Genomic DNA, 18,156 nt, shown 5'->3' on the forward strand with positions numbered 1-18,156 from the left:
GATACACAAATGAGGTCATGTTATGTCAAATAGTCTAGCATAAAGAATATTAGGTAGGGATTCTGTGGCTGCTTTGTATAGAAGGCATTGATCTAATAGTTGATTTTCTGTATGGATGACAGACAAAACTAACACAGAAAGTGTAAACACAGATCTTCAAAAGAGAAGCAGCAGATTAAATTATACAGTTGTTACAGCTCCAGTCAATGCCAAAATATCAAACTAAAGTATCATTTTACTATCATTATACTGTTTTCTTTAGTGTAGTGTATTATCTAGAAGTGACCACTAGGCTTGCTACAGACACTGCTAACAAAGAAATCCTCTTCTCTACTTAAGTGGTTAAAGAAGGCATTAATTTCCCAGACCATTCTTTTTACATGACATTAATTACTGAATTTCGTAAAAGTATCCTTGCTATCTTGTTTACTTATCATCTAAATAAAACTTCTAAAATAGGGAAGATGTTACTACAGAAGTTAGCAGGAATAGGCACACAGAAATGGAAGAAGATAAACACAAACCTCAAAACCTACAGAAAAATAGCAGAAATAATAGGTAAACTTTGCTATAAGACCTTTAGATAAACCTCTGAAAAGCCAAGAAACTCCACTGCCTTTTCTAAAATGCCAATTGTTTAAAATACTCTGAATTTCTCATCTGTCCAATTACAGATTTCTATCAGATTATTTGTTTTCACTGGACAGTTAGTACAAACCCATTGTGACCACTGCCCTGTGTATTATAAATGCTCGATGGGTCCAGATGGGATTCATCCTAGGGCGCTTAGGGAGCTGTCACAAGAGCTGACTAGGCCATTCTCCATCATTTGTCAGTGGTCCTGGCTAACTGGAGAGGTCCCAGATGATTGGCGGTTGACCAATGTGATGCTCATCCACAAGAAGGGCTGAAAGGAGGATCCAGGGAACTATAGGCCTGTCACCCTCAGCTCAGCGCCTGGCAAGGTTAGGGAGCAGCTCATCCTGAGTGCCATCAAGCGGCATGTGCAGGAAAACCAGGGGATCAGGCCCAGATAATGTGGGTTTAGGAAAGGAAGGTCCTGCCTAACCAATTTTATCTCATTCTATGACTGAGTGACCTGCCTGATAGATGAGGGGAGGGCTGTGGATGTGGTCTATCTAGATCTCAGCAAAGCCTTTGACACATCATCCTGCTTGAAAAGCTGGCAGCCCATGGTTTGGACAGTGCACCCTTTGCTTGGTTAAAAACTAGCTGACTGGCCGTGCACAGAGAGTGGTAGTGAATGGTGCAGCATCCAATTGGTGTCCAGTGACCAGTGGTGTCCCCCAGGGATCAGTATTGGGCTCAGTTCTATTCAACATCCTTATTGATGACCTGGATGAGGGGAATCGAGTCTACTGTTAGTAAATTCATGGATGACACCAAGTCGGGGAGGGATGTCGATCTGCTGGAAGGTAGGAAGACACTTCAGAGAGACCTGGACAGGCTGGGTCGATGGGCTGAGGCCAATGGTATGAGGTTTAACAATGCCAAGTCCAGAGTCCTACACTTTGGCCACAATAACCCCATGCAGTGCTACAGACTGGGGATGAGTGGCTGGAAAGTGGCCAGGCAGAGAGGGACCTGGGAGTACTGCTTGGCAACTGGCTGAACACGAGCTAAGTGTGCCCAGGTAGCATGAAAGGCCAATGCATCTTGGCTTGTACCAGGAATACTGTGGCCAGCAGGACTAGAGATGTAATTCTGCCCCTGTGCTTGGCATTGGTGAGGCCTCACCTCGAGTGCTGTGTGCTGTTCTGGGCCCCTCACTTCAAGAAAGATATTGACATGCTGGAGCAGGTTGAGAAGAGAGCGATGGCACTCGTGAAGGGACTGGATGGAAAGTCTTATGAGGAGAGGCTGAGGGAGATGGGGTTCTTTAGCCTGGAGAAGAGGAGACTCTACAACTACTCTGAAGGGAAATTGTAGCAAGGTGGAGGTTGAGCTCTTCTCCCAGGCAACTTGTGATGAGAGGGCATGGCCTGAAGACACTGGAATGGACTGCTCAGGGAGGTGGTGGAGTCAGTGTCCCTGGAGGTGTTTAAGGAAAGATTGGATGTGGCACTAAGTGACATGGTCTAGTTGATGTGGTGGTGTTAGGTCATAGGCTGGACTTCATGATCTCAGAGGTCTATTCCAGCCTCAATAATTCTGTGATTCTGTGAAATAGTTTTCAACAGTGCTTCTGCTCTTAACTCATAAAGCCACACAGGGAGGCAAAACAAGACAAAAAACCTGACTGTGATTCAGGCCTCATGTAGTACCTTACTCTGTGGGCCATCAGCTTTCTCCTGGTCATTCCCTTTCAGCATACTTTCCTACCTCAGATGCTCACTGCAACTGCAGTGCAGAATGGAAAGAGAAGGAATCCCCAAAGAAAGAGAAGCCTATTGATTTATGGGCCAAACCCCAAATAATTCATCTGTTAGTTACACAGTCAAGATACTGACTTTACATATCATGTTGACCTTCTAAATCATAGAATTGTTTCAGATGGAAAAGACCTCTAAGATGATTGAATCCAACCATCAGCCTAAGACCACCATGGCCATTAAACCATGACCCAGAGTGCCCTGTCTGCAAGTTTTTTGAACACCCCCAGGGATGGTAACTCCACCAGCTCTCTGGGCAGCCTATTTCAATGCCTGACCACACCTTCAGTAAATAATTTTTTCGTAATATCCAACCTAACCCTTCCCTGGTGCAACCTGAGGCCATTTCATCTTTTTCTATCATTTGATCCTCTTCTGCAAACTAAACAATCCCAGTTCCCTCAGTCACTCTTCAGAAGACTTGTTTTCCGGGCCCTTCACCAGCTTTTCTTCCCTTCTCTGGACATACTCCAGCAATGCAATGTCTTTCTTGTCTAGTTAGGGTCCCAAAACTGAGCACAATACTCAGGGTGCAGACTCACCAGTGCTGAGAATAGGGGCACAATCACTTCCCTACTGCTGCTGGCTACACTATTCCTGATGAAGGCCAGGATGCTGTTGGCCTTTTTGGCCACCTGAGCATGCTGCTGCCTGATGTTCACCCATCTGCCAGTCAGCTTTCCAGACATTCAGCCCCAAACCTGTAGCACTGCATGGGGTTGTGACCCAGGTTTCCACAACAGGCTGAAGTCTGCCCACTGGAAGTCCCAGATGGCAGTTCTGATGAACCTCTCTTCAAGAACTGAGAACTCTGTCATCTCGTGATCACTGTGCCCAAGATGGGCCCAAACAGTTACATCACCTACAAGTCCTTCTCATAAACAGCAGGACCAGCAGAGTGCCTTGGCTACTTGGCTCTCACACCAGCTGTGTCAGGAAGTTCTTCTCCACACACCCTCTAGGAACCTCTGGGACTGCTACCTCTCTGCTGTGTTACATTTCCAGCAGATGTCAGAAAAGTCAGTAACCCATGAGAACAAGAGATTGTGATTTTCTCAGATGCTTTAAGAATATTTTATCTGTCTCTTCATTGCAGTTGGGCGTTCTGTAACAGAATCTCACCAGGATATCTGCCTTGTTGGCCTTCTGCCTGATTTTTGCCCATAAAAAACTCTGTCATCACCATCACTAACCTCAGTATAACCAAAAGATTCCCTGACATACAGGACCACCCCACTGCCTCTCCTTCCTTGCCTGTCCCTTCTGAAGAGTTTGTAGCCATTGCTTGTGGCACTGCAGTCATGAGAGACATCTTACCACATTTCTGTGATGGCCACCATATCATAGTTCTCCTGATGCACAATGGCTTCCATCTCTTCCTGTTTGTTTCCCATGCTGTGTCCCTTAGTGTAGATACACTTTGGTTTGTCTAAATGTCTTGCCACCTTTCTGCAGGGACAAGTCCTAATCCCTACCTGTCTGTTCTCAGGTGCTCCTGTGGTTGTAACCCTAGTGTCTTTACTGCCACATGGGTCTCCATTCCCTGCCTCCACTGATATGGACAGACTGACAGACCTCACTAGAACATCATTTCTTAAATATTGCTGTGTTGCCCTCAGGTTTATTTGTACTAACCCTAGTTTTGTACCCTTCCAATCTAGTTTAAAGCTCTTTCAATGAGCCCTGCAAGCTCCTGGGCTAGGATCCTTTTCCCATTTTGAGACAGATGTATCACATCTGCTGCCAGCAGGCCTGGTGTCCTGTAAACCAATTCATGACTAAAGAACCCAAAGTTCTGCTGGACATACCAGACTTGGAGCCAGGCATTAATCTTGCTCTTCCTGTTTATGTTGTCATCAGTTTCCACAACTAGGGGGACAGAAGAGAACACTACTTGTGCTCCCAATCCCTTAACCAGTCATTCCAAGGCCCTGAAGTCTCTCTTCATTGCCCTTGGACTTCTTGTCATTACTTCATTACTGCCTACCTGAAAGATCAGCAGTGGATAGTAGTCTGAGGGCTGCCCTAGGGAAGGAAACTTTCTCCTCACATCACTAACCTGGGCCCCCTGGCAGGCAGCAGACTTCCAGAAAACATGGGTCTGGCCTGCATATCAAGCCTTCCACTCCCTTCAGTAGTGAGTCACCTATGACAGTGTCAAATCTTTGTTATGAAATTCACAAATGTTTTAAGATACAGACACATAAGTAATGTAGATCTTCTTTCATAGAACCACTGTGAAGTAAAAATCCATAATAACCTGCAGCCTCTTCTTTATACAGACACTTTCATTCAAAGGTATCCAAAACTACTTCTCCCATATTCATACACTTTTCTCTCCCTTTTTGTTCTTCCTTTGTGAGTCTGTCATAATAATTTAAAACTACTATGCAAAACTAATCACTTTGATCCATACTGGTTCAGTTACACTTAGAAAATGAGCCACCAAAATCCAACCCAACCCAAACTCCAAAAACCTCATACCCCAAACCAAACCAAAACCAACCAACCAACAAACCAAAATTAAAAAAAAAAAGAAGAGAGAAAAATCCTCTTCTCTTTATTTCTTCTGATGAATATCCCGAGTTGAATGTTTTCCATCACGAATTCTGTTTGGACTCTGAGATTTATTGGCCTTTGGTAGAGGTAATTCCTTCATAAATTTACTTAAATTTACTTAATTTGTTTCTGAATTCATTTATACTTCTGGTCTCCATGGGGTTTTGAGGCAGTTAATTTCAAAACAGAGTTTTATTCTGCATGAAAATTACTCTTACTTTACTGGGAACTCCTAGCTCCCAATGATATGTTCATCCCTCTGTTACATTCCTCTTCAGTTTTCTCTCTTACAGGATGAAAACTGCCAGCCTAGTGAGTCTCCTCTCATAAGGAAGCCAAAAAGGTTGCTTCATTTCTTTCTTCTTTCTTCCAGACCACAGGTTCTGCATGCAGAAGAATCCCTCCACTATAACCCAATCATATAAGTGAAATGAAGTACAAGAGAAAGGATACTTACTGTGACTGCCAAAATGAAGCCAGCACAGACCAAACATATCGGTAAGGCAATTGCTACTCTAGCATCTGTAGACAATGGACATTCCCCACAGTCTGCTGGACAGATGGAACAGCCTTCTTCTTCCTCACAAAAGCCATCTCCACAGACTGATTAGAAAAGAAAACACACATCAGGATATTTTAAGGTACTTTCGTCTATCCACAAAGTTGTAACAAAATTTAAATGCATAGTTCCTGAGATGAGACATCTTAGAGTACCAGAAAGAATATATTTTGAAGAATCCAGAAATAGCATCCCAGCAGCTGAAAGAATAATCTGAAATTTTAAGGTGATACAGAGTCTCTCTGATCAAATTGTTAATGACATTGGGGTTGGACTAGATGACCTTTGGAGGTCCCTTCCAATCCAGACTATTCTACGACTCTATGATTCTATGATCAGAGCCTTTGTTACATTTTGTGTATAGATCACTTAATCACTACTCTACTTTTCATGGTCCATCTATTTTTCTGTGACTTGAAGTTCTTCAAGATACACATTGTCTTTTGTATTATTTGTACTTAATCCAGCCCTTGAGATACCCAGAAGCTGATGATCCTTCCAAAGCAGCAGCAGATGATAGTTCCTGCAGAATGAAACCTTGCAATCTATACTTCAAGAATTTCTTTTTCTCCGTGGTCTTATGAAAACTATCATCAATATCAAACAAAAGCCCTGAAGGCCAAAGCTATTTCTCCCATGTCCTTGATGGTGTTTCAATTTTACCTTTATAACTAAACTAATACCACACTGTACTTCAGCCCTCTGAGCTGAAGGTATTATTCTGCCACTATGTAATACTTTTTTTTTTTTTCTTAAAAGCCTCAGCAAAATAAAACCCTTTTCTCAATAGTAAGTCTTCCCTAGTCCATTTAGTTCCAGTATAATTCCAGGAAAACCACAGAAGTCACTTTCTGCCTCACTGGTAGAGCTGCACGATTTATTTATTTATTGATAAAAATTTTCCTGGAAAACTCAGCTGCAGCTGTCTTGAAATTATTAGCAAAATCTATAGCTAAATGCTTCCATCCAACACTGGAGTTGCTTTGGGTCTTCCTCCCCACCCCCCACCCCCCTTTTCTTTTCACCGTAACATTGGGAAATATATTCTCATCTGTCAGAAAAACACCTAACAAGAGTACTGTGATGATATTTGTGATTTACCCAGTATTTTAGTTCAGGCTGTGTGTTTAATTTATTAAATAAACCCCACTGTTATACTTTTGCATTGCTAAGAGAATTGTTACTGCTATTTCTGCTTCCTTGCATGCAGCTCTACTAGAGTGAACAAATGACTGATGTCTTTGCAAGCAATTGAATTTTAGTGTGAACAAGGGAACCAAGATGGATTCCTACCTTTCCAATATGCTAAGGCTAGTCTGCTCCTTTTCAGATGAAGTGTCCAGACCCGCAAAACATAGTAATAGGAAGTTTACTTTCATATCCCCCTCAACTGCAGAAAAGCCCAAAGCTGTTGGCACAGGTATCTGACTTCATTTACTTGACAAGAGCAACTCCCTACTGTTCCAGATTCAGACACAGGTTAGAAGCTCAAACAGTTTTTCAGATATTCACTGTTATGTGAAGAAGATTTTAGGAAGACTTCTTGTATTTTCAATAATAAGGATGAGTAGAGTCCCTTTTGCTCTTGATAACCACGTAGGAAAGATAAAAGCACTGAGATTCAAGGTCAATAAGCATTTTCCTCACATCTTCATTTTATATCATACCTACTGCAGGAAGCACTGTAGTTTTTGCTTCCAGAGCAACTTGCATTCTTCCAACTCTGATGTGTGCGATGAGAGAAGTCAGACCCACATGAACTAAAACAACCTGCCAAACAAGTGAATAAAGCATATTAAAGCATAAATAAAACATCAAAACTTTACCTGCATACAGTAAACTACGATAACAATTGTCTAATTATGATGTCTTGCAAAAGAATGTGTGCATTTTTTCAAAATGAGGAAGAACATGTGTCTTTGACTGAGGAGACAAACAGAAGCAGAAGAGATATCCCCTGTGGGAAAGGCAGGACTGATTCTCCCTGACCCTCATGATGTGTATTCTTTTTACCAGGTGGGGCTACCAGCCTGTGCATTCTGCCATGTTTGCCTTCCTCTTCTGCTGTGTAGAAGCCCCCTAATGACCATACTGACCTGCCACATAGTCCAGTCAATAGTGAAATGCACTGTTAATTTAGGTCAAAATGGACAGACTAGGTTGTTCTGTTTCTTCTCACCCCCATTACTTCTACTTACTACCTCACTGGTATGAAAAGCCATAGTTTATGCTATAAATATACAGTACCTTGGCAGTCCAGTTTCTTTGACTCATTTTGCCTGCTGTAGACAAAGTGTGAGTAAATATCTGGCCATCGTCTGGGATCCATGGACCACATATTCCTCCTCTGCCCTTTATGAGACATACAGGTGATGTCAGTAATCATGACACAATCAAAATCCTAGCTCGTCCTCTTTTACCTTCTTAAAATGATATGTATTCTATACCAGTAAATGAAGTGAAATAAGAGAGAAGCAATTATTCCTATACTGAGTTAAAAATCTCACAAATGTTATTTTTTAAAGTACAACATGTGATGCTGAATTTAAACTGCAGTAATTCTGTGAAGTTAATATACTTCTTCAGGATTTGTTATCTTAGAACCAGAATAATATCCCACTTCTTAAGTTTTCTAAAGGGATTTTACTGCAGTTTCACTTTTTGTATTGCTTTACATACACACACACATATATATGTAAAGCCATATAAAAAGTGTGTGTGTATGTGTGTGTATATATATGTATATTTACACGAAAATGAGGAAGGAAGACATCTCTGTTGTGCCTGTATGCAGATCACTCCTCAGTAAAGCTGTAAACCTCCCAGTAATTGCAACCATAGAAGATTTTGGCTGCCTGAAGATCTTGCATTTTTTGGTTTGTTTGAAAGGATTAACTCTGTATCCTAGCTCCAGATACTACTTCAGGCACATCTTTCAATGCACTCTAAGACACAGACCAAATCAAAAGCAATGGATTTCATGTTAACCAAGATAAAATGTTTTAGAAGTCCTGACACTGAAAAACAAGCCACCAAACCAAACACGAAGCAAAATCAACAAAAACACACACCAAAACCTCCTCTCAAATAATGGCTTGCTTTGAAGTGGATATTCAGTTTTATGCAACGATTCTCATGGCCTTCTTGCTGTATGACAGCCAACCTGCTTAGATTTCTTCAAAGCAAAAATGGAAATATTTATATTATTACATGGAAGCTAGACAATGCATGTTGGCTACATACTTTCACCTTTTCCACACCTTAATTCCAGGCAGAACTAACTGTGAAAGAAAGAAACAATGGAGAGGTCACCACAATTTTGGGATCTTGAATTTCTCTGCTATGGTTCTAAACAAAATTTTTGATGTAATGGGATCTCTCTTTTGAAACAAATTTCTGGCATCAGGTAAGGCCCCTGGGGAAACATTAATAAAACAGCTCCTCAAGAAGGGACTGCCAAAATGTAAGCTAGAGATCCTGTGGACATACATACAGAAAAGTACATAAAATAGCTGCAAGATGTGCAGACTAGGTTTTCTATTACATTATCTTTGGTCATGAAGAGTGTGTCAAACTGTCAGAAGAGAGATCAACTGCACAGAGGTTATTATACAGGATAAGGCTTACCTCACAGATTAAACAAGCAAACAAACAAACAAACCAACCTGTCCCAAACTGTATTGTTAGAGGGAACTTCAAACATGCATTCATGGCCAGGCTCTTAAAATGAGCTAAGAAAACAGGTTAAGAATGGATCCTGCTAACACTGCGTGAACAAATTTTGTTTTCCTGTATTGTGTTTTTTTTTTTCCTTATTTTTCTCTGTGATCTAATACAGAAAAAAAATCATCCCATCTCAGGATGTTTATATATGGGCTTCAGTTGTTTAAGTCATACCTGTGACTTCAGTAATTCAAGTCATTCATTCAAGGTCCCTCTGCAGAGACAGTAACACCTCCAATGGACAAGTCAACCTGCTTGCATTAGAATTAAACTAACTCTCTTTTTCTCTATTGAATGTATAAAGATCTGAGTCAAGTAATCTCAAAGAGATGAAACAGGTCACAATAAACATTAGAGATGCTGAATACTGCCTTGTCAAAAAACTCCACTCTTTACTTTGCAACCTCAGTATCAATGCAAAAACATTCTAAAAGTGACAAAATTCCTCACAGTGGTTATAGCAAACTATAGATTTAGTTTACTTGTAATTATAGAAAAACTTCATTAACTTGAATATGACCATTATGATGAAGTCTCATCCAGTAATAAGAACAGAGCACATACTGTACCATTTTACTAACCATGAAGGCCAAAGGACAGGAGTGAATGTTGGCATGGTGAACACAGCAGTTCTCCCCATCTGCATCTTTCCAGATGGCAGGGCATTCATGCTCCTCACAGAATTCCTTTGCAGCAGTAGCATTGCTAGTCAAGCAGCAAAGACAGAGAGAAACTTTCATGGACTTTAGCAAAGCCTCTGACACTGTCTCCCACAGCATTCTCTTTCAGAAACTCAGGGCACAAGGCTTGGATAACTGCACTCTGCATTGGATTAAAAACTGGCTGAATGGCCAGGCCCAAAGAGTGGTAGAAAATGGAGTTAAGTACAGCTGGTGCCCTGTCACTAGTGGTGTCCCCCAGGGTTCAGTACTGGGACCTGGTGTCTTCAATATCTTTATCAGTGATCTGGATGAGGGGATTGAGTGTACACTCTGTAAATTTGCAGATGACACCAAGCTGGGTGGCTGTGTTGATCTGCTAGAGGGTAGGGAGGCTTTGCAGTGGGACCCAGACAGGTTAGACTGATGGGCCAAGGCTAATTATATGAAGTTCAACAAGGCCAAGTGCAAGGTCCTGCACCTGTCTGAATGGTTGCTCCACAACCCAAGCCACCACAGAACATAATTATACTGGGCAATGCACCCTTGTGCCCAAGAAGGCCAATGGCATCCTGGGATGTATTAGAAGGGGTGTAGTTAGTAGGTCAAGAGAGGTTGTCCTCTCCCTCTACTCTGCCCTGGTGAAGACACATCTGAAATATTGTGTTCAGTTCTGGGCCCCTCAGTTCAAGAAGAACCACAGGGAGCTACTTGAGAGTCCAGCACAGAGCCACAAAGATGATTAAGAGAGTGGCACATCTGCCTTACAAGGAAAGGCTGGGGGAGCTGTGTCTCTTTAGTTTGGAGGAGACTGGGGGGTGACCTCATTAATGTTTATAAATATGTGAAGGGCAATTGTCAGGATGATTGAGCCAGGCTCTTCTTGCTGATGTCCGATGATAGAACAAGGTGCAATGGGTGCAAGCTGGAGCATAGGAGGTTTCACATGAACATAAAGAAAACTGTTTTCACTGTGAGGGTGATAAAACACTGGAATGGGCTGCCCAGAGAGATTGTGGAGTCTCCTCTGGAGACATTCAAAACCCACCTGGATGGGTCCTATGGGACTTAGCTGATCCTGCTCTGGCAGGTCCCTTCCAACCCCTAATGTTCTGTGATTCTGTGAACCATGCCAGATACAATTCCTCAAACCAAAATGTGAATAGACTGTTCTGCAAACCAAGGTGGGCCTTTCAAAAGTCATCCCTGAAAGACAAAGGTAGCTTTTGGAACTATCACTATCCATAAATTTCAAAAAATATAATGAAAATACTTTGCAAAACTGTGCACAAGTGATCAAAAGTCAACATAAACTTTTATCCATTGCAAATGGGTTCCAAGGGATCTTTCAATATGAAAAAAAATATCTCTGGATAACTGGTTTTACAATCTGAACTTTACAATGTAAACATTCAGACTGTCAGAGAAAAATGTGAGGTTTTCCATGAATATCTGTTATGCTAACCAAGTACAGAACAATAATAAGGGAACTGCAGCTGCAGCTTCTGTCCCAGACATTGCTATAAAGGGATATACAGAAAAAAGTGTAAAATTGGGGTATAATACCCTTTTAGTGATTTGGAATTGTACACATACACATTCTGTATTTAACTTCTGTTCTCTACAGTTACTAGCATGGTCTCTGAACGGATATGTAAGCTTTTGTCTGACTTCATTCCCACAGAAATCAAAAAAAGTTCATCACAGAGCTCAGTGGGTTTAAGGTTGGGCCAGCCTATTTTTCATATACATGTTAAACACTTCAGACAGGATTAAAATGAGGATAAGACACAGTTAGTCTGGGACATTTGCATAAACTTCAGCTGTAAATTCCCTGTGTAAAGAAGACAGGAAGTAATCAGATAATTGCTGAGACAGCAATGCAGTTAACATGATGACATACCCTATCCTTGATCATGTATGCAAGCATGCCATGATGGCTACTCAGAGAGCAAAGTCATCGGAGAAAATATCAGGGCAAACAGACCAATAAGAGTTCTCAAGGGATGTAAGAAAGTAAGAAGCCCTGGAGTCTATGTTCCAATCATGTTACTAAAAATGTACACACTGGATGTTCATGACCATGAAGGGATTTTTCTAGGAGCTCATACCTGTGAGAAAGGATTCCATTTTGCACTGCATATTGATAAAAGCTGTCTGAAGCAAAGACTGCATAGGTCACATTAAAGAATTCCCCACTCACAACCTTTTCTGGGGGCCTTTGTACCCATACCATCTCGAGGCCTAGAAAGAACATAATCGTATTTGCTATAAATTTCAACTTTAGAGACACATACAAATGTAAAACTTAATCTGTAGTAATTTTAATCTGTTGTTCCAATTGATTTATATGAGCCCAAACTGGTCATCCATTTTAGTTGTTGTAAAAGTAAACACATATGCATGTTAATTGAACAATTTTGAAAGAATCATGCAATTGGAGGAATGTGACAAAAAATCTCGTCATCTTATCTAAAGTAACTTTGCTCCCAATATAACGAAGTTCTGCTTGTCATGATATATTTGCTTTCCTCTTTGATCATTCTTGGCTGCATTCATTGAGGCACATCTCATTACAGAAGAAGAACAGACAACTCTACCACACATAAAATTCAGTCAAACCTCTTAACTTCTTGAGAAATAATTACATATTTAAGAAATCACTCTCTTTTTATAAAACCATATCACATGTGTAACAGAGGGCAGAGGAAGGAGTACTACTCAGACATCTGTTGCTACCCATTTCCATGCTCTTAATGGGAAAGATAATGATTTATCCCAGAAAACTCGTCTTTTTGGACACCACATTACATTCTCTGAGTCACTGAGAAGAGGTGGGCAAAGTTTTTAAGCCGTACTTTTAAACAATATCTTATTGACACCTATAAATGTCTGACAGGTGGGTGTCAAGATGAAGCTGCCAGTCTTTTTCTGGTTGTGTCCAGTTACAGGGCAAGGAACAATGGGTACAAGCTAGAACACAGGAGGTTCCACCTCAACACAGAGACACTTCTTTACAGTGAGGGTGATGGAGCACTGGAGCAGGCTGCCCAGAGAGGTTGTGGAGTCTCCTTTTCTTGTGTTCCTGTGTGACCTGCCCTAGGTGATCCTGCTTTGCCAGGGGGGTTGGACTTGATCTCTGGAGGTCCCTTCTAACCCCTAACATTCTATAATTTTGTGATTCTGTGATCATGGGGCTTGTAGTTCAGATTGTGACATGAGAGGCTTCCTGTTCCAGTTACAACTTCTGGTTTCCAGTTTTTGGGTGTTTGTCTCTTCTGCTGAGTGGCCTGCAGGCTTGGGGGGTGAGCAGGGTTGTTTTACGTCTGGTTTGTGCTGCTGCTTCTGCTGTCCTTTTCTATGAAATAGGCTAAATGGTAATTGTACATTGTATTATTTCCATTAAACTCCTCATCTCAACCCAAAGCTTCTTGTATTACTTTCCATCCTGATCTTTGTGTGTGGGATTTGCTTGTGAAAGCACACTGAGGTAGCCACTTGGTCTTTAACCCTGGCCTTGAAAGATGGCCAAGGACAAACAGTGGATGAAATGACTATCAGGCCCCAGCAACGTGAGGGAAGTCTCTCTTTCTCTGTCCAGGCCTATGTTTCAACTGTGAAGAAACTGTTCTGGGAGGTCCATAAACTCAAAAACAAACCTCTCCTATGCCCCACCTGTTCGGTTCTCTTTTTCAGCCATGAGGAGCAGGTGCTTCCCTGTCCAGGAGAGAGAATCTGGGAGGTACACATCATGGCATACTCCGTGATTTTACTTACATGACCATGGAGAGAACATGAGGAAGTGGGATGGAAAACCGTCTTCAGTCCTAGCTGTATGAGTCTGTGAATCACAGAGAAATTCTCCCTGGAAGAAATGCTGCCTGAGTTTCCAGTGGAAAATTGCCCCAAAAGAGCAGAAGGACTGATACTGCTTCTGATCCTCCTGAAGGGACTCCCAAAGCATCTTCACAAGACACAAGTGATTCCAGTTAGAATTAGAGGGGCCCTCTCTCCAACCAGATGGAGGAGAGAAACAGTTGGGTTTATTAGACTGTATGGTTTTGATGGCTTGGCAAGTTGAACACACAAGTGTATACAGCCTTAGCAGATACAGGCTCATGGTGCACTCCAATGCCATGAAACTAGGGAGGATGGAACCCATCTGTGTTTCTGATGTGACAGTGGGATCCCAACAGCTGGATGTTTTGGAAGCAGAGCAGCAAATTGCAAACTACAGTTTGCTTTCTCTTGGAGGGGTGGAAGGAGTCACTGGAATCAATTGGCCCAGAGGTGGAAATACAGCCCCACCACTTGGACTGTCATGGACTGACCCAGACTGTATTGGAATAGGGTGGGGCTCCAGAGCATCTACAGTAACAAGTCTGTTGTGTACTGGAAGGCGATCTCATTTGAGTGAGAATGGATGTGTGAGATTTGAGTGAATGATGTGTGATGTATGACACATGATGTTAATTGCTGCTGGGCATGATGTAGATGGCATAGAATAAGAGATAGAGAATGTCATGGGTTTAGCCATATCTGCTGATATTCAATGCCATGCTGACCATGACAGCTTTACAATGAAAGTGCTGGCTGGAGCAAAGTATTATGTAGCTTATAGTTTGAATTGTAACATGAGATGCTTCCTGTTTTCAGTATCTGCTTCTGGTTTCTGGTTTTGGGGTTTTGGTCTCTTCTGTTGGGCAGGCTGTGAGCTAATGGGGTTAAGGGGGTCATTTTATTGCGAGCTTTTGCTGTTGCTTCTGCTTTTGTTGTGCTTCTCTGTAAAATAATCTAATACATTGCATTATTTCCATTGAAATCCTTCTCACAACACAGAGCTTTTTGTGTTACTTTCCCTCACAATCTTTGTGTGGAGTACTTGCTTGTGAAAGCAGGCTGTGTTAAACCACAACCTCCAGAATTTTTAAATCCCTTCTGCAAGGGATGGGTAAATCTCCACTTGAAGATGTCCTCACTTTTGTTGGTGTAATTGTTCAACTATAAAGTTTATTTATTGCTCCAGAGTTGTTTATGCATGTGTTTTCTTCATTTGCATGGTTAGTGGAGCTGTTTATTTTTACTGTAAATATAACTCATTTTTGTATCTATAGAAGCAAACTGTAAAACAACCTCAATTTCCCATTTACCTTGAAAAGTAAACACTCTCATGTTAACACTATGAGAGAAACTACAACACTAAGATTTTTTTATAAAAACAAATGCTAGTGTGATTTGTACTAAAAGGTAAGAGAGAGTTGAGTTTCAGGGAATGTGTAAGAATGAAGGCAAAAGGTCAGCATATATTTCAGTTAAATTACTTTCTACTTTCCTTTAAAGGTCTCACAAAATAAACAAAACTCCTTCTTTAAATGATAGATACTCCTACATCTAAATGCTTTGTAGATATTTTCTTAAATTCACAGCAATGATACTGAAATATATGCCTCTTGTTTTGCTTTTAGCAATGTCCAGAAGATGACAAGGGAAAAAATACAGAGAAGGGTAGAAGAGAGGGTGGAGTTAATTCTAAAATTGGTTGTAAATTTGATTATTAGTAAGAACAGCTTTAAACAAATAATCTCTTTTGATTAATAGTTGTTTCAACATTAAAGCAATAGTGAATTCATAGAGGCTTACTTGGCAATCATCTACATAGTCTTTGAATTTCACTGTTCCAATGGAACTCTCAAAAACATTTAACCGTAATATTGAGCATGACACAGCAGTATATTTCCTGGAGTGTTTTCTCAGTATTAGTTTTTCAGCTGTTCTTGTTTTGTTTCTGAAAAGCCTATTGAAACACATTGTCTCTGGTCTAGTCTTTTAAAACATAAACAAATGTGTTCCTTTTGTCAGTTACAGAGCCACAAGACCACAGAACTGTTGAAATTAAATGCATCTCTGTAAATAATTTGATCCAGCCCTGTGTTACTCAAGGCAGGGTCATCTAAAGCATGTTGCTCATGATCTTGTTTAGGTTTAATTCACCATGTAAATTACTTTTAAAATTGACAGGAATAAATGGTTAAAGATATAAGTTTTTCTTAAATACTCATGGAAAACAGTTCTGAGCAGACTGGAAATGCATGATATGAAGAACAGGTGATTTTGCTTACTGGCTGGAGGGTTTAAACACAGCCCACTTTTGAAATGATGCTACAAAATTTCAGCAATGACTCAATGAAGAGCTGCCTACCTGCTTGGCTTGGGTTAAGCTGCATTTTGTTTTCTAATGAGAAATGGACTGTTCTCAGTTTCTTTCTGGGGGAAAGCATTCAGCTCTTGCTATTAATTTTTCTTTTCAAAATAATGACTATTGGACAAATAATTGCTTTACAGTACCTTTTGGATATTTTCTCTTACTTATTCTCTAGTAAGAGATGTCATCACTGATTCAGATACTTTCCACCTTGCATAATATTTGTCATGAGCTAGACACTATTCTGAGAACTTCGGTTTTGGGTTTTCAGCTATTTCTCAAGCAAGAGATGGTCTTTCTTGAGCAGCTTTAGCAATCACTCACTCACCTCCACAATCCAGCATGTTGTACTCATCTGGCTTTTCCAAGGGCCAACAGTCATAGTCTTTGTTATCTAAATCATGCCACCCCTCCACCAGTATCACCTGTCATAAAAAAAACACAAACAATCTATGAGCAGACTGAAAAAAAAAGGAGACTAAAAAAAAAAAAAAAAAGACAGTATAAGAACAACAAAGGAAGGACAAGTTCCATTTACAAAGTATATATTTCTTCTAAAGAAATTAAACTAAATGCAGAAAAGTAGCCAGGCATATTTTGCTCTCTTCAACTTCTGGAGCAAAAAATGACATTTTCTTAGGGGTATGCAAACTTAGTCACTATACTGTTTTGATCTATCTAGAAATTATCCATGAAATAATAAGGGTACTTAAGTAATTCTCCTCTTGCAGGAAGTTTTTTCTACAGAAGAGCGGGTGGTTTTAGGATCATATGCAGAGAGACATTTAAAGTTTGTTTGCTTTTAAAATAGCTTTTCCCCTGCTCTAGACTGTTTTCTTTTAATCTTTTACACTGGAAGTGTTTGAATGAGTCATTTTGGTTATGCCTTTACTAACACAACTGGTAATTATATAGACGTTAAATTACATATTTATAGATAATACTAACATTACATAAGCCTATTACAGGTAGAATACAGCATCATAATAGCATACAGATTGAATTGCAGCAATAGCAGAATTTACATGATACCTGCATGTACTTTATACATTGCAGTAGCTATATTATGTATTAAGATACACACTTATACGGTATATCTGAATGGAACAGAATATGTTATAATAATGCATCCTTAGCTTACTCCACTTCTGATAAAAGATAATTGTTTCTATTTGTATAATTTGCTATTATTTTTTTCCTCTAAGTTATCAGAGGATAACTGTCTACTGGGTCATACAATTATTTATCACAGTATTAATGGAATAAAATAGACTTATTCAGATGATTTTTGTAATATATTCTTCTGTTACTCTTGTTTCCTCCACTGCTAAATAACAACCAACAATTTCCTGGTATAAATCGCAGTTTTACTGCAATAAGCCATACACAGTACTTTCCATATGCCCAGACTGCAAGAATACACTCTAGTAAGCAGATCTTTGTAGTTTACCTACCAATAAACTCAGGAGGCTTCGGAGCCCTAAGGCTGGTATTTTGATAGTTCTCATGCTCCCTAATGTGCACCCAGTTCACCAAGTATCAGGGCTGCTTCTGATGTTGCTGTTGCTACTGAATTAGATGCCCTTGCCTAAAAAGGGTGGTTGCTAGGCAAGCTGATCCTGGCAACTCCAGCTGCTGCAGCTGTTCTGCCTCCTCCTTCCCTCTTCTTCCCTACCCCACTTCTCAGTGCAGGGTGGAAGCACCCCTCTGCACCTCTGTTTAACCTCTCTGAAAAACCATGACTTGTCTTGGGGTCAGCCTGATTCTCTGACCATTGATGTCTCTACCCCTGCCAGCTCAAAGCTGGAGAAGCAACAGGAGATATTTCACTGCCTTATTAAACTTGAGCAGCATCTGAAGCTTTTGCAGATAAATCAACACTGTGGAAATAAACACAGACATATAGCTGGACCTGAGGAGGAAAGGTGTGTAAACTCCAAGGCAAGAAAAGGTCACCTATGTAAGACAAATTTAAAACTAGAGGTTGGACTAAGTCTCCTGAGGTTCCTTGCACCCTGAATTTTATTAGACCCTATGACTTCAATTTCTTAGTCCCTGGAG

The 18,156-nt window shown here is 40.6% G+C and overlaps 1 protein-coding gene across 1 annotated transcript in view; it reads right to left on the reverse strand.

The window, feature by feature from the left end:
• LOC128979416 (atrial natriuretic peptide receptor 2-like) overlaps positions 1-17,603 on the reverse strand; it is a 37,215-nt gene extending 19,612 nt beyond the window's left edge. Inside the window, 7 exon segments of the mRNA XM_054397630.1 lie at positions 5,410-5,555; positions 7,179-7,281; positions 7,759-7,863; positions 9,816-9,939; positions 12,005-12,137; positions 16,424-16,520; positions 17,550-17,603. Coding sequence (XP_054253605.1) covers positions 5,410-5,555; positions 7,179-7,281; positions 7,759-7,863; positions 9,816-9,939; positions 12,005-12,137; positions 16,424-16,520; positions 17,550-17,603 — 762 coding nt within the window.
• Between the last annotated feature and the right edge of the window lie 553 nt (positions 17,604-18,156).

Source organism: Indicator indicator, chromosome Z (genome assembly GCF_027791375.1).
Source record: "Indicator indicator isolate 239-I01 chromosome Z, UM_Iind_1.1, whole genome shotgun sequence".
In the NCBI taxonomy this organism is placed as follows: domain Eukaryota; kingdom Metazoa; phylum Chordata; class Aves; order Piciformes; family Indicatoridae; genus Indicator; species Indicator indicator.